Below are 16,619 nucleotides of genomic sequence, written 5' to 3' on the forward strand. Positions count from 1 at the left end.
CTTTGGATTCCAAACACAGCTATTAATTTTGTAGTGAGTAAATTTTTATGTAATATAGTAGCATGAAATTAAACATCTTATTGTCCAGATGCTAATAGAAGTGTTATATTACAAACTGCGATGCAGATTTTGTGGACAGTGGTCTCCTTTGAAGACAGACATTATTTTTAAAAGGTTAAATCTCTGAAGATAAGTGTTTTTCAATCACAGACTTTCCCCCAAAATGTTTATTTTGTATTGTGTGAAATGGATCCAATATGCAGAGGAAACTGATAACTATTACATTTTTCTTTGACTACGGGCAGGCGTTCTCCATGCTTTTGTCTTTCAAGTAATTAATCTAGAAGACTGAACAGTTGAAATTTTGAGTAATGCTCCCAGTTTGAAAATGCTGTTTTCTCCTACCCACTATTATACCAATTTAGGATATAGTTTGATAGGATCTTTCACTCAACAAAGGACTGTTTCTTGACTGATTAAAACTGGTGGTGGTGGTTATGTAAAATAGTAAGGTAGAATTTTAACAAGTTATCAAAAATCACCTGTATTATTAATGTAAACATGACAAGTGATCCGAGTCCTACAAAGCACTTTATATTTTCCAGAGCACTTGTTTGCAAATGTTTCTTTCTGCTTTATTCTTACTATGGCAGGGGGCTGTGATTATCGTCATTTGACAGTTGAGGAAACAAGGTCTGGAGTGAGTCAGTTGTACAGGTGTAGACTGAAGTCTGTGACTTTGCTGTCATATCTCACTTCTCTAGCCAACCCTTATACGGTCATAGGGTGGTGGAATTAATTCAACACCTCCAAATATGTCTTCCAGCTTTCAGACCTCACCCTTCAACAACAAAAGATGCACATTCCCACTCCATAATGCTTTTAAAAACATTGGATTTTTTTCCCTCTCACCACACTATTTCGAAACTTGGGGTGGCTCCCCAGTTCTAAAAGGACTCTATTAGTTTTCACAGAGTGAGCTTTTCAGTCTGACCCTCATCTACCTTTCCAACTCATGCCCAACACAAACGGTCATTCTAGCCAAACCAGTGTGTCCATTGCCTCTAGGTAAATGCCGTAATCACTCTTTCCTTTGCTCATGCTAGTCTGAAAACTGAAGAAATCCCCCTTGACCTATCTATACTAATCAAAAAACAGCCAAATCTCACCTAGTCTATGGAGCCTTGATTGCCGACCTCACTTTTGACCGATACTGAATTCCACTAACAGCATTAATAATAGATAAGCGCTGTCCAATAGAAATATAATAAGAACCACAAATGTGAGCCAAATATATAATTTTAAATGTTCTAATACTAATATATTTAAAAAGCCTAAAAAGGTGAAATTAATTTTAACATATCTTTTATCCAATAATCCAAAATACTATCATTTTAATAGTAACATAAAAATTGACATTTTACATTCTTTTTTTTTTATACGAAGTCTTCAAAATATGGTGTATATTCTCAATTCACACCAACCACATTTTAAGTGGTTAATAGCCACAGATGGGCGGTGGCTGCCATATTGGACAGAGCAGGTCTATGAAGTTATAATGTTGTTATTTTTAATTATTTATTTATTTATTTTATTTTAGAGAAGGAGAGAGAGCTCACGAGTGGAGGAGAGGGGCAGAGGGAGAGAGAGAGAGAATCCCAAGCAGACTCTACACCCAGAGTGGAGCCTGACATGGAGCGCGATCCCACAATCCTGGGATCGTGACCCAAGCTGAAATCAAAATTTGGATGCTCAGCTGAGTGAGCCATCCGGGAGCCCCTATATTGTTGTTTAAATAGCTTGTGTGTGTGTGTGTGTGTGTGTGTGTGTGTGTGTATGAAATTTTTTGGAGGGGAAGAAAATGTCTTACATTTCATAGTTTCCTTATGACTAGCATTATAGAGGCACTGTGGGAGGTTATAGTTTAGAGAGCCTTCATTAATTTTTCATTTATCCATTTTTCAAACAATTGTGTGTCCGCTGTAAGAGAGACATTATATAGTGGGAGTTCGGGATAGAAAGATGAATGAAACAGCCCTTAGTATAAGGATCTTATTGGTCACTCTAGAATCAGAGGGATACTTGAGAATGGTCTATGTCAAAACAGGGAAAAGAGCTTGCTTAAGCTTTTGCTGCTCTAGTTCTGTGTCCTTATGACACCTTTTGACACCCCCTGCCGCCTTTCCCATAGCTTTCTGAGTTGGTCATTGGTGTAGACATGTGCATTTTCAGGCCACTTGCAGTTTAGTCCAGAAATGACCATCTGGAAAGGTGGGAAAGTCATACAATTGTCTCATTACTCTTTACAACATTCTTGGGTCAAATAAACTCATTAGATAACCAAAACAATTAGTTACACTGTTATAATAAAAATAGACCCTAACAGAAGGAAGGATACCTATTTTCCGCTTGGGCATTGTGAGAGGGAAGGCTTGGAAACTCTGGTCCACAGGGCAGCCAATTCTAATTTTAGACACCTCTAATTTTTAGAAAGTTCTTTCTTGAGCTCTATCTTCCTATAACTTCTTGAAGTCCAATTATCACCTCAATTTTTTAGATGAGGAGATGAGGAAAACTTATGCCCAGGCCAACTTGGTTTACTGTGAAGTGGGGAATTTGTATGAAGAATTTAAAAATACTCATTTATGGTGTATGTCACTATTTTGGTATCCTAATGTAACTGAAACAATTGGAGCTTTTTTTTTCTTCACAGAAACAACATAGTTAAGGAACAAACTAGTCTGTAATATCCAGGCTAGTGCTTTGCTCTTCAGATTCCACTTCTCTTTTAGATAACATTATATAAATCTTTCTCAACCAACAAAAGTATTATTCTCCTGAAAAAAAAAAAAGGCTTATAAAATGCTGTATGTTTTTGTCGCCCAAAGTTGGCATATTTTTTGCATATAATGGCTAAACATTAACATTGTTTTCTTAATAACTCTTTCAGCTTCTCTAGAGTCAAGCATTGCTTTGATTTTAATTCAACGGTCTGTTTTAAAAACAAGTCAGGTATCAAGACCAGACATGTACAGTTCTTAGCCATATGCTTAAGAGATATGTAACCTTGGAAAACAGACCTGGTTCTCTTTCAAGTGTTTTAGTTTGTGTATTAGAAAGAGGAATAAAAGCATTACTTTGAAGAAAGTGAAAGTGTGGTAGAAAATAGATCTGAGATCCAGATTAATGAACTCATTAACTAAAGAAATGCTAAATGTCGACTTTCACATTCTATTTCTCTCTGGTTTATTTTCTATATAAAATACAACATCAAAATCCCACAAGAGGAGGAAATTGGTAATCTTTATGATTTCATTCTAAAGTTGTTTCTTTTTACTGCACTCTTTTTAGAATTTATAATAGGGATTCGGCAATCAAATACTGTATTATCAAAAAAGGAAGTAAACAGGGAAAGTGGCAATTATTTTGGGAAAAAAAAAAGACTTACCATTAACATGGCCAGAGCCCTTGATGTTCTGAAAAGGAGCCAAGTCATTGTCTCTGATTTCCCTGGTGGACAAATCCAAGGGAGCTGCTGCTTCAGTCCTTCCGACTGTCCGCATAGGATGTCTAAGAAAAGCTCTTTGGTCGCTTCTCTACTTTCTGGAATCTACAGCCGGCCTGTTATGCGGCTCCTCCCCACCCTAAACCAAGGATTGGTCTCACCAGAAATGCTTGCATCACTTTTGCTCCCAGGTAAAAACTTAGACACACCTCAATTCCCAAAGTAATGAAATCCTTTGTTGGAAGCTGAAAGAAAAGTTCACAGGCTAAAGACCAGGTTTAATAGGAAGGTCCCAGATGAATAATAAATTAATCATGGTGTGGAAATGCAAAAGCTAGGCCTGACTACACTGAAAAAGAATCTAGTTAGCTTTTATTCAGGGTTGCAATTAAAACTGAAAAGCAAAACAAAACATAGAAAAATCCCCTAAAACCTAACTTGTTGAAGAGCATTTATTTTTAGTCTGAGTATATGTGGGTAGATTGAAAGTTCAGCAAAACGTGAGTGTTAAGTAATAATTTATATCATTGAAAGCAATACAAAGCCTAAGTAATAGTTAAGTAACTATTAATACAGGTTTTGGAAAACAATTAGTAATAATTGAAAAACATTCGAAAAAATATTAGAAGTAATTGAAAATAATTAGGAATAAAATGGGAGTAAACAGTTACATGGTGCCTTTGGATATTTGAAATATATAAATAATGCATTGCAAAATCAGATCCTTGATAAAAATCAGATGACACCTTTCCTCTTGTATTCCTTTTCATTTATAAGTTTTTTAAAAGGTAGGTTTGTCTAGTGAAAGAGATGATCTTTGTGCAATTTTAATTACTCAAAAATTTCCTCCAGAGCAGTCAACCTGCTTACTGCTGTATTTTTATGCACTTCGAAATATTTGGACTCCAACCTAACTTAGGGGAGGGGGCAACCTACTAACACCACTTTAATTTGGTTATGACCCTAGAGTTAAAAACACTTTTAAACATTCCAGACAACTTAAAGAAAGGTTTGAAGAACAATTTTATCTTTGTAAGTATTTATGCATCAGGTTAGAAGAACAATTTTATCTTTGTAAGTATTTATGCATCAGGTTTTGGAGGCTTTTTAGTTTCAGGAAAATCACTTAATCAGAGTATTTTAGGCAGAAACAATTTTGTAGTCTAAAAGATGGGAAAAAAACCCACCTGGTGAGCAAGATATTCTGTTTTTTTGTTTGTTTGTTTGTTTCTTTTCTTAATTGTGTTAAAATATACATAACGAAATTTATTACTTTAAACCATTTTTAAAGCTGAGTGGCATTAAGTATACTCACATTATTTTGCAATCATTACCACCATCCATCTCCAGCAAAATGTTTTTGTAATAAAGTTTTTGTAAATAAAGTTTTATTGAAGAGTTGATCAGAACCTTTGTGAATAACATTCTAAACTTTGAGAGAGAAAAGAAGACAACAATTAAAAAAAATTTTTTTTTTTAACATTTGTTCATTTTTGAGAGACAGAGACAGAGCATGAGCAGGGAAGGGGCGGAGAGAGAGGGAGACACAGAATCTGAGGCAGGCTCCAGGCTCTGAGCTGTCAACACAGAGCCTGACGTGGGGCTTGAACTCACGAACTACGAGATCATGGCCTGAGCCGAAGTCGGACGCTTAACTGACTGAGCCACCGAGAAGAAGACAAAAATTTAATGAACTTTCAATTCTTTATTTTCCATAATTTAATATCGTGTAATTCTTCAAAGTATTGGACTAAAGACAAAAGATTAAAAAGATGATAGCCCTGAAGTATGATATTCTTAGGCATACCCATAAGTGGCATTGAATCTAAATTCTAGATATGATTGACTTTGTTCTGATTTACCTTTTCTACAACTCCAGTTCTTTGACAACTTTATTTTTTTAATTATTTTTAATTTTTTTTAAATGTTTATTTTTGAGAGAGAGAGAGAGACAGAGCATGAGTCAGGGAGGGGCAGAGAGAGAGGGAGACACAAAATCCAAAGCAGGCTCCAGGCTCTTGAGCTGTCAGTACAGAGCCTGACGTGGGGCTTGAACCCATGGACCATGGGATCATGACCTGAGCTGAAGCCGGATGCTTAACCGACTGAGCCACCCAGGCGCCCCAACAATTTTAATTAATTAGGGCTTAAAAAATGTTAATTGTCATTCATCTGAACACAGATAAGGAAGTATTTTACTTTTGTATTTTGAAATACCAATTATAGATTCTTGATCAGGTGGTATATAAAAGCTGTGGGCACCCTTGTAGAAAGTAAAATACCAGACTTGGCCTGTTGCAGGCTGGCTCCATCTACTTGTCCCAGTCAAGGAGGATTGTAGAAATCCACGACAAATCCATTGTGCACTCTAAAGGCGGGCAGCGCTCTCTCATCTTCTATATGCTCTTGATCATGCTTTAAGCCAACACTTCCTTTTGTTTGGAGGATTTGAGACCTCAGTAAGATAATAAAATATTGTGTTGTTGGGGCCAGATTTGCATGGTGATTGGAAGGTAGTGGAGGTTACTTCAGCTAGGGAGTGTATTTGCACAATGTCTTTGGATTAAGCAGTATTTTCACTTGCCATTTCATTTGTTCGTGAAAAGGAAAGAAGGGAGGATTTTCCAGTGGTTTCTGTTGAGTGGTTATGTTATTATTCTCTGAATAATGTCTTTGGAAACCTAAGCTCAACTTGAAACTGGCTTTTACTCACGAAGCTGAAATAAAAATGAGGATCATAACAATAATGATCATTATCATTAAAAGGGAGCTTCATTGTATGTGTATGTTGCGATTCAATTGATGTGCCATGTTGAAAGTATAAAAGTTGGACGGTAGGACACATCACAGGTTAAGAAGCTAAAGAAACCATTCCTCAACTTGTTAAAAATTGAACCATGGCATAAGGAGTGAAGCAATAAGAATGAACATTTATTCAAGTGGGCAATGAATTCCAAGGTTTCCATGATGTTTCCATTGCTCATTAACTATAGCAGTTCTATTATTCACCAAGTAGAGAATGTTAATGAGACTTTGCCTTCACTGGCAGGCCTTCACTGGTTTTTGTTTGTTTTGACTGGAAACATGTATGTAATATATTTTATATGTCAGACATCACTACTTTTTGATATTTAATTGTTTTTGAATATTTACAGATTCATGAATTGAGATATTAGTGCCACAAATAATGCATGAACAAAAGTATACATACATCCCGAAATGGCCTGTGGAAGTTGTGGTCTGTCACTCTTTGTTGTTCAAGGTAATGCAAATCAGACCTCTTCCATTACGATCATACTTGAAGGCTTGCAGAAATGTCAGAGAATGTAATAAATGTGCATCAGTAAAGAGCGGTCTGCACTTTAAGAATTAGTGAAAATAGAACTGCTAATCCAATTTCCTATTAGATAGTGTGTAATGTGGTTCACCATTCTTCTGTGATTTCCTAGAATTATTTCTTTTTTTTTTTTAAATTTTTTGTTTTCAACGTTTTTTATTTATTTTTGGGACAGAGAGAGACAGAGCATGAACGGGGGAGGGGCAGAGAGAGAGGGAGACACAGAATCGGAAACAGGCTCCAGGCTCCGAGCCATCAGCCCAGAGCCTGACGCGGGGCTCGAACTCCCGGACCGCGAGATCGTGACCTGGCTGAAGTCGGACGCTTAACCGACTGCGCCACCCAGGCGCCCTTAGAATTATTTCTTTAAAAAGATCTGTGTAATGAAAAGATGCTCAACGTCACTCCTCAGCAGGGAAATACAGATCAAAACCACAATGAGATACCGCCTCCCACCTGTCAGAATGGTTAAATTAACACCACAAGAAAACAACAGGTGTTGGTGAGGATGCTGAGAAAGGGGAACCCTCTTGCAATGTTAGTGGGAATGCAAACGGGTACGGCCACTGTGGAGAACAGTATGGAGGTTTCTAAAAAATTTAAAATAGAACTACCATACAATCCAGCAATTGCACTACTAGGTATTTACCCAAAGGACACAAAAATACAGATTTGAAGGGGTACATGCACTCCGAGGTTTACAACAGCATTATCAACAATAGCCAAACTATGGAGAGAGTCCAAATGTCCATCGACCGATGAATGGATAAAGAAGATGTGGTATGTTGGTGTGTGTGTGTGTGTGTGTGTGTGTGTGTGTGTAATGGAATATTAGCCATAAAAAATGAAATTTTGCCATTTGCAATGACATGGATGGAGCTAGAGTGTATTATGCTACTTGAACTAAGTCAGTCAGAGAAAGACAAATACTACATGGTTTCACTCATATGTGGAATTTAAGAAACAAAACAGATGAATATATGGGAAGGGGAAAAAAGAAAAAAAAAGAGCAAGGGAGACAAACCATAAGAGACTCTTAACAATGGAGAACAAACTGAGGGTTGATGGGGACAGGTGGGTAACAGATGGGCTAGATGGGTGATGGGTACTAAAGAGGGTACTTGTGACGAGCATCGAGTGTGGTATGTAAGTGCTGAATCACTGAATTCTATTCCTGAGACCAATACTGCACTCACTGTATGTTAAGTAACTAGGGTCAGCATCTTTTTGCTTTGATTTAATCTAATTAGGCAATTGCTTATTTGTGGGAATTTTCCTGTCAGGTAATAAGCCTGAAGGAGGAATCTTCCAAATGCACGGCATGCTCACTCCAACAAAGAGTTTTCTTTAGGGATAGCTTTTCTTTGGTTCCTGTGGTTTTTCCTAAAATTGAAAATATGGGATCTATTTACAAAATGCATTTGGAATCCGTCTAGTTCCCACCTCTACGGGCTTCTGCACTAGCGAAATTCCTTGCATCTCTCATGTAGCTCAGGCAACGGACTGGTAACTGAGCTCTTGTTCCTTTCTTGTCTCTCACCCAATCCACCTCTCCCTTGGCTCCCTCGGCTGCTACTTGTAAAAGGATCATGGCTTCCAGTGTACTTGGAACAGAAGCAACACTGCCTGGCAAGACCTATAAGGAACTGCCTGATTGATTTTGTTTTCCCTTCCAACCACACCCCACACTCCATCCCTCTCACTTGTGGCTTCTTTTGTTCTCCAAAAACCCTCAGTTATCTTCCTGCCTTAGTCCTTCACTCAGTTTCTCTCTCTCCTGACTGGCTTCTTCTCATTCATTAGGTGGTTGCTTATACAACCTTCTCAGAGGTCTTTACTTCCTACTCCCCACACTTGGGCACTCTTCTCCCATTATTATTATTATTTTTTTATCAGCCATTCCAGTTTGCTTCATGTATCGGTCTTAGCACCGTATGTTAAGCTGCTTTTTATTGGTTGGATTGCTTTTATTGTCTTTCTCCACTACTTGGCTGTGAGCTCTATCAGGGAGGAATCATGTCTGTTTCATTTCATAGCATATCCCCAGGACGTTCCGGGGTGAACAAATGAATATATCTTTAAAAATTTTGTGCAAGTATACCTGCTGGATCAAAGGACACATACAATTCAAATTTTTTTAATAGATCGTCGTCCAAAACACTATACCAATTTGCATTCCTACTGACAGTGTAAGAAAATGCTGGTCCTTCCTCCCTGTCAGGCGTAAAGTTTGTCACAGATAATTCTTTCCTGCTTCTTTTATGAGAAAATAGTAGTCTTATGGAAAAACATTTTTTTTATCTCTGTTAAGATATTTAAATGTTGTTTATTTAAATTCTAATAGTTTATTACATTATAATAAAATTAAGATTCTGAATATAGCAATCTAGGGAACTAGATTCAGAGATAGGTAAGTTCTGGATCTTGGTTAGATCTTGAGGACTTGGCATCCTTCCTGGATCTAACATCATCCTGTCTTTTCACTATCTCAAGTGATATGATGATAGGATAGGAAAGGAAATGATAAAACAAATATGCAGTCAAATATTAATTTACCATACTCTGTTGTATTGTTGTGATCACTTTATTTGTATATTTTAATCTTCCTTTTGATGATAAATAGCACATTTCACATATGTCCTCAAGTATTTTTATTTATTTATTTATTTTTGTTTTGTTTTAGAGAGAGAGAGTGGGGGAGACGGGCTAAGGGGGATAGAGAGAGAATCCTTAGCAGGCTTCATGCCTAGTGCAGAGCCCGATGTGGGACTTGATCATGACCTGAGCCAAAACCAAGAGTTGGATGCTTAACTGACTCACCCACCCAGGGTCCCTTGTCCTCAAGTATTTTTTTTATTACATTTTTTTAAATGTTTATTTTTGAGAGAGAAAGACACACACACAGAGTGTGAGTGGGGAAAGGGCAGAGAGAGGGAGACACAGAATCTGAAGCAGGCTCCAGGGTCCTAGCTGTCAGCACAGAGCCTGATGTGGGGCTAGAACTCATGAACCACAAGATCATGACCTGAGCTGAAGTTGGATGCCTAACCTACTGAGCCATCCAGGTGCCCCTGTCCTCAAGTATTTTTAAGTATCATGGGAGCTGTATGTTTTGTTTTTCTAGCAATTAAATTGTACCGGTATTATTGGTAATTCCTAAGGAGGGAAAAAATTGTCATTGTTCTAACTGAAATGTCAACCCACCACTCCACCTGTGGGAAGAAATGTGGGGAATGCTCCACCAGCTTCCCGAGCCACATGCCGCACACAGGGCGTGACTGCCAGTGGAAATGGATACACTGCATCTAAGCTCCCAGTTATGCTGCAGACACTAATCTGCAGAAAGATGGAATCTGAAAACAGCATGGAACATTTAAGAAAATGATCAAGGATTTCAGGAATGACTCTAGTTGAGAACTACTAGCTCTAGTGTGGTAAGGAAGGGAGATGCTTCTAAAAATGAGCAGCCTTGTTATTCTTCAGGGTCAGTGCATTTCTCTGTTACACTCATGTCTCACCAGCTTTTTACCTAGTGAAGCATCATGCACTGATACTTTTATGATTAGTAAGTTGCAAGTAAAGTTTGGAAAACCTGTAAAGCTTGTACAACTTCGTGTACTGTGCATTTTACAACTGGTGTCCTGATGAGCTACAAAACCTTCTGAAAAGATTAATTAAAGAGAACAGAAACTTCAAGTTTATTTTCTTGCTGCCATTTCTCTGGGGCAGAATAACTTTAGTATAATGTGGATCAGTTTTGTGTTCACATAGTACTTAGGGAAGCACTGTACTTTCAGTACAAACACATGAACATGCTTTTTCTTCAGTTTTGGGCATGTCTAATTGACCCTCCTTTGAATAAACACCATTATTCTATTCACTGACGTTAAGAAGAGGATCAGGTATTACCAGTACCTGAGCTGGTAATAAATCCATGTCTTACATAAAAATGTTTAGCCTATAGAATTTTTCCTATTTTTTTTATGTTGTATCACATTAACTTTTTTGAACATCGTTTCAATTTACTTTCCTTTAGTGAATTTTCCGAAGATTCCTTTGGGTTCATTTAGGCTGAACATTTCTCAAAGCATCTTTGCAGTGTGCATTTATGTTCTTTGATCCAGTGCTGGCGCAGCTGTGGTGTATGCTTATTTCTGAAAGAACACACCGAAAGACATTAAAGGTAGAGAAAACTCTGACTTATTCTATGAGTCACTTTGGGCTTCATTTTTGATGTGTTAGACACAAGGCCAATTTTATAGATGTTTGTGCATGCTGACTAACTTGTGAAACGTGGTGATTTAGCATTAATCTCTGATTCTCCGATGTGAAGTCGGGATTGACAGATTCTCGAAACACCTTTTGATTTCTTTAGACTTTGAAGTGATGCAATTTATAATACTTTGGGTTGGTTAGCCTACACTTGAAGGAAGTGATTTCTTCGTATGAAAATTACTCCAAGTTTCACTATATTGAAGTTCCTCAATATTCAGTTGGTCTGTTGAGGCTTTCCACTTTTGGTGGGGGGACTGTATTTTGAGAGGGAATGGTATCTTTCAGTATTTTCAAATTTATTACCACACATTTGTCCATAGCACTTTTTTAAAAAGAAATTTTAAGGTGGGTTTTTCTAGAATAAATAAGTAACTATTCTTTACCTTAATAATAAGGATCTAGCAAGTAAAATGAGGTCAATAATCCAATCACAGTCTCAGTTAGAAACTGCAAAAACTTTCTTAAGAATGCACAAAAGAATATTGGCATAAAGTAAGATCTAAGAAAAGACAGTATTATGTTCCTGGATGAAAAGAATTAGTTATAAAATGTCTTTTTCTCAAAGAAAAAAAATTAATGCAGTTCTCAGTCTTGATCCTTAGTTTATGTGATGGATAAAGACAGAGGAGTTCACAAAAAAAAATCTTAAAGTCCATATGGTAGAAAATATGTCTTCAACAGCTAATGAGAGAATGATTAGGAAGAATATTGAAGGGTCTTGTCTTATCAAATATCAAAAATAACTGTAATACTGCTTTTATTACCAAAAAACAACTGTTAGATGCGGTTCTTGCTTCTGGACTCATGTTTTTATATGAGGGGGATTCAGCTACAGGAAAGCTGACCTTATTCTGCGTCTCTCCTGTACTCCTATTTGTGGTTGCAGAACACATAATCTGATTAATGAACTTGGGAAAAGGAATTATACACAATGGATTCAGCCTGCCGCCCGCTCCTACCTCTTGACTTTCCAGCCAGGTTTCCTCTTTTGGAGAAACTTCCAGCTATTGACAAGACACCTTTTCTGTTTTTCCTAGCTATAAGCTCACCGGAGCAGGCTCCATCCTTTGGTCCTGGTGGTGGGGGTTGTGTGTGACAGGGTGGGTAAGTTTAATTCTGGAGTAAATATTAGGGTACTCATCATGACTGCTCATTTCAACCACATCATCCACATCTACGTTGTTACAAATAATAAAACTGGTACGTATTTTTGTGTCTGTGTCTCCTCTACCTTATTTCTCAATTGCTTCTGATATAAGGAGGTGACTAAAGTTGATTCCCTAACAATTTAACAAATATGGGGTGTTCTAGGAATAGACAAATAGAATACAGAAAGTAGAATATTCTGCAGACAATAAAAAGATTAATTTAAGATATACCTATTGACTTAGAGATGTTTGTATGAGGTAAGAAAACAGCAAGATATCAAATGGTGTGTATAATATTGTTACGTGTATGTGTGTATGTCTGTGTGTATGTGTGTATATACGTATTACTATAAATGATTATTTGAACATAGGGAAAAATATGACACACAAATACTACGCTGTTAGAATGGATTTTCATGCAAGAGAATACTACTACTGTTGTCCAGGAGTGGGAGGGATAATTAAGCTAAGGAAAAAAATGTAAAAAAACTGCACTGAAAATGTATCGTAGCATCACATTTGTTAATTTATGTCAAATTAAAAAAAATATGTAACATACTGCTTAAAAATATTTTGATTAATTATATGTTTAACATTTTTTCTTTCAAAGCATTAGCTATTAAGAAAGTAGGGATTTTACAATTTGATGTTTACACCATTTAGAAAAAAACCTGGCCAAAAACATGAGGAGTTATATATAATTAGTATTTTAGGGCTTTGTCTAGTAACAAAATTAGCATGAAATACTGAATTATTGAATTTTTTTGAGTCATGCGTTTTGCCCTAAATAAGAACAATGTGGTCTGAAAACACATGAATCAGCTATGCACATGCTGTTGAAGGTGTTGGTGAATTGACCAATTGTGTGCATTTTTTTCTGGTGTTACTGGTAGAGATGTACACTTGAATTGAAAGAGATGGGGCAAAAATAAGGAAAACCATTATTTTTAGTAGCAATTTGAAATGAAAAGCCCAAGTAGCATATTTAATTATTTTGGATATAACATTCCTAATGCTGAAGATAGAGGGAGAGCATTGCCGTTCTGGCAATGAGCATCAAAAAAAAAAAAAAAAAAGTGATGTTACTAGTTGCACGGGGATTTATTGGCAATTTCTAGAAGCACGAATGATTTAAAAAAGTAATCCTTTGTGTCTTGGTTGGGGGGGGGGTCTGGCCTGGAGTAGGTGGGTAGCTCCTTGCAGATGACAGTGGGAGCAGCTGCCCTCATCACCAAGTCCAAGGGGACACTCTTGGAGCATCTAGTCAGCTGTGAGCCAGCATCTCCATTCAGTGGTTCACAAGGGTGGACAGTGGGGCCTCTAGGCGCTGGCCTCAGGTGGGTGACTCCATTGCAATTCAAGGCAGTCCTGAATTAATATAAGTAATACAGGAAACAACACATAGTTCAAGAGAGTGGGTCTTCTTCACAAGGTCTAGACCACAAGCTTCAAGAGGGCAGGGGCTGCTTCTCCTCTGGTCTGCTGCTTGGCTCTCAATAGCCACTTGTTGAGTAAGTAAGTGGATGGATGAATGATTGGATGAGGAGGTAGAGATGAAAGGAATTGAATTGTGATTCTTGAAGGGAGGGGCCAAGATGGCAGAACAGCATGGAAGTTGTTTTTGTGTCTCTCATCCCTGAAATGCAGCCAGATCAACGCTAAACCATCTTGCACTCCTGAATTGTGATTCTTAGTTTAGCTCCAGATTGAGCAGGAAAGCTAAATAAAAGCTGGAGGACCTGGTAGGGAATGAACAGCACCTAGTAGGGATCCCTAAGGAGGCTAGCTCATTGAATACCTAAACACACTTTCATTTCAGGCAGCAGGGGAACTGATATTTACTGAGTACCCTCTATGTGCTTAAATGTGGTACTATTTTCTTTATATTGTTTATTTAATTATTTTATTTACCCAAACACCCTGCAAGGAAGATATTATTAACCCCATTTTGCAGAAGAGACAACCAAAACTCAGTAAGGTTTTCAAGACCCTAAATACTATAGCTGAGATTTGAACCAGATCTGCCTGACCTCAGAGTTTATGCTTTTCCCACAACCCCAAGACTCTAAAAAGAAGGACATAAGGCGATATGACTTCATAGAAGTTGAAAGGTACTGTACTTGCCTATTTTGTCTTCATTTTCTTCTTAATAAAAAAACTAACTTTTTATTATTATGTAAGTAGTAAACATACATTGTAGAAAGTTAGAAAATACAAGCAAGCAAAAAGAAAATCAAGTCACCAAATTTTGACCACCAAGAGATTAGTTCTATTAACAGCTTTCAAATACATGTCTCATTTGGAAAATGAGGCTAATTTCATTTTCTTTGCAGGTGTTTGGGAAAATCAAATGATGTAAACAAATTCCTAGCATAACATAGAAGTATGTAGAAGGTAAATATAAGTTTCCTTTCCTGCTTGAAATTCTTCCACTTACTTTTCTATTTACATAAATTTGATTTTTTGTTTTAGACAAAAGGAGATTCAGCTGTACATGCTTTCTTTTTAAGTTTATTTATTTTGAGAGAAAGAGAGAGAAAGAGAAGGAGGGGGAGAGAGAGATGGGGAGAAAGAGACAAGCAGACTCTGCACGGTCAGAGCAGAGCCCAATGTGGGGCTCGAAATCATGAACCATGAGATCATGACCTGAGCCGAGATCAAGAGTTGGATGCTGAACCGACTGAGCCACTCACATGCCCCTACCATTTTTAAGTTTATTGTGCATGCTTTTTGTCACTTGCTTTTTGCCTGTGTGTTCTCTGCCTTTCCATGTCAATAAGCATTATCTTTTCTAATACTCAGTCCATATTCAAATTTCCTCAAGTAAGCCAAAAAAAAAAAAAAAAAAGCTTTTAGAGGTGATCTTTCCAAATTAGAATCTAACTCAGGACTGCATTTCCACCTTAAGTTTATTTTACTCTAGCAGCATCCCCCACTGTTTTAAAATGGCACTAATTTGTTGAATAGGCTGAGCCAGTTATCTTATAAAATGTCCCACTTTTGGGTTGGTCTTGTGTTAAACTTGTCTCCCTATCCTTGAATTTCTAATCCCTTGTGTACTGTATCTAAACATTTGTCAGATTCAACCCAAACATTTTTGTCTAAAACCTGTCCTATGTATTTCAGGTACCATCTCTGACCTCCCAGACTAGCTGGGGCTCTGTGTCTGCATGCCCGTACATAGCACTTGGGTAGAGCTTTCTTAAAGATTATGCTGAAGTATTTGCTTAAGAGTTGATGCCTCTTACTATTCTGTAGCGTCCGCAAGGGTGGAACTGTGTCTTGTTCCTCTTTGTAGCCCCGGTGCCTCGTCTGTTTATGGAAGATACTCAATAAATATTTGTTGAGATAAAATGAAATCAGTGGACTGAAAGTCAGCAAAATGTGGGCTGGGAATCATGCATCTGAATGTTACCTTGAAAGGACAGATTACGGAGTCCTGGGGGATAAGCTAAGATGAGGTTCAGAGATTCCAGGTCAGGCTGTGGGATGCAGGCAAGTTTCAGTGTCTGACAAAGTTCTTGTTATGTTAGCAGTCAGAAATCCAAGTCAGGTGAGAGGGACAAGCAGTCTAAATAAAAGCTGAGTTTGGCATTTAGGATTGGCATGAGAACAACACTAAGAAGAAGGAGAAGGCGATGGGGAAAGGGAAGGGGAGGAGGAGGAGGAAAAAGAAGAAGAAGGAGAAGGAGAAGAAGAAGGAGAAGAAGGAGAAGGAGAAGGAGAAGAATAAGAATAAGAAGAAGAAGAAGAAGAAGAAGAAGAACAAGAACAAGAATAAGAACAACAACAAGAACAACAAGAACACAACAACAAGAACAACAACAACAACAACAACAACAACAGGAATGGAGTAGAAAGTAGGAATAGGAATCAGATCAGGCAACTAGTCAGTTCATTGGCTCCAAACCAGGAAATGACTGTCTCTCCTAGAACAAGGGCTACCTCTGCTCTCCCTTTTGTGGGTTTCCTGGTGAGGTCAGAGATCAGGTTGGGCAGGTGTGGCAGGTTCCAGAGCACAGCGGGCATCTTAGGGCTAGTGAGCCAGGACAGGCTCCAAATCCCTTTTCAGAATATGTGCCTCCTCCAACCTGTCTCTCTGGATGCTGCCCACTCTCTCCTTTCCTGTTCCTTTCCCTCCTTCTAATCCTTCTCCCTCCTGCTTCTTTAGATTTTCCCCCTCTCTCTGACTATCCATTCTTTCTTTTCTTTCCATTATTTCCCCCTTTTCTCTTTCCCCTCTTCTACATAACCTCTGGGCAGAACGTAGCTCTGAAATGTGTGTTAGTCTGTTTATCAGAGGAAATTTTATGTATTTTTTTCATTAGAACAAACCCCTGCATTGTTTTCTCAC

General features: G+C 37.8%; 1 protein-coding gene across 1 annotated transcript in view; it reads right to left on the reverse strand.

The window, feature by feature from the left end:
• The window catches only part of DSG3 (desmoglein 3), a 43,715-nt gene extending 27,421 nt beyond the window's left edge, over positions 1-16,294 (reverse strand). Inside the window, exons 1-4 of the mRNA XM_047086875.1 lie at positions 16,176-16,294; positions 13,442-13,633; positions 10,920-10,996; positions 10,047-10,195 (exon numbers count right to left, since the gene is read on the reverse strand). Of these exons, the coding sequence (XP_046942831.1) occupies positions 10,047-10,195; positions 10,920-10,996; positions 13,442-13,633; positions 16,176-16,294 (537 nt within the window). The remainder of the gene's footprint in view (positions 1-10,046; positions 10,196-10,919; positions 10,997-13,441; positions 13,634-16,175) is intronic.
• Positions 16,295-16,619: the final 325 nt, after the last annotated feature.

The sequence above is a fragment of the Lynx rufus genome, unplaced genomic scaffold (assembly GCF_022079265.1).
Source record: "Lynx rufus isolate CCGP_SWC_20201006 ecotype Redwood Valley unplaced genomic scaffold, mLynRuf1.p SCAF_22, whole genome shotgun sequence".
NCBI classification, from domain to species: domain Eukaryota; kingdom Metazoa; phylum Chordata; class Mammalia; order Carnivora; family Felidae; genus Lynx; species Lynx rufus.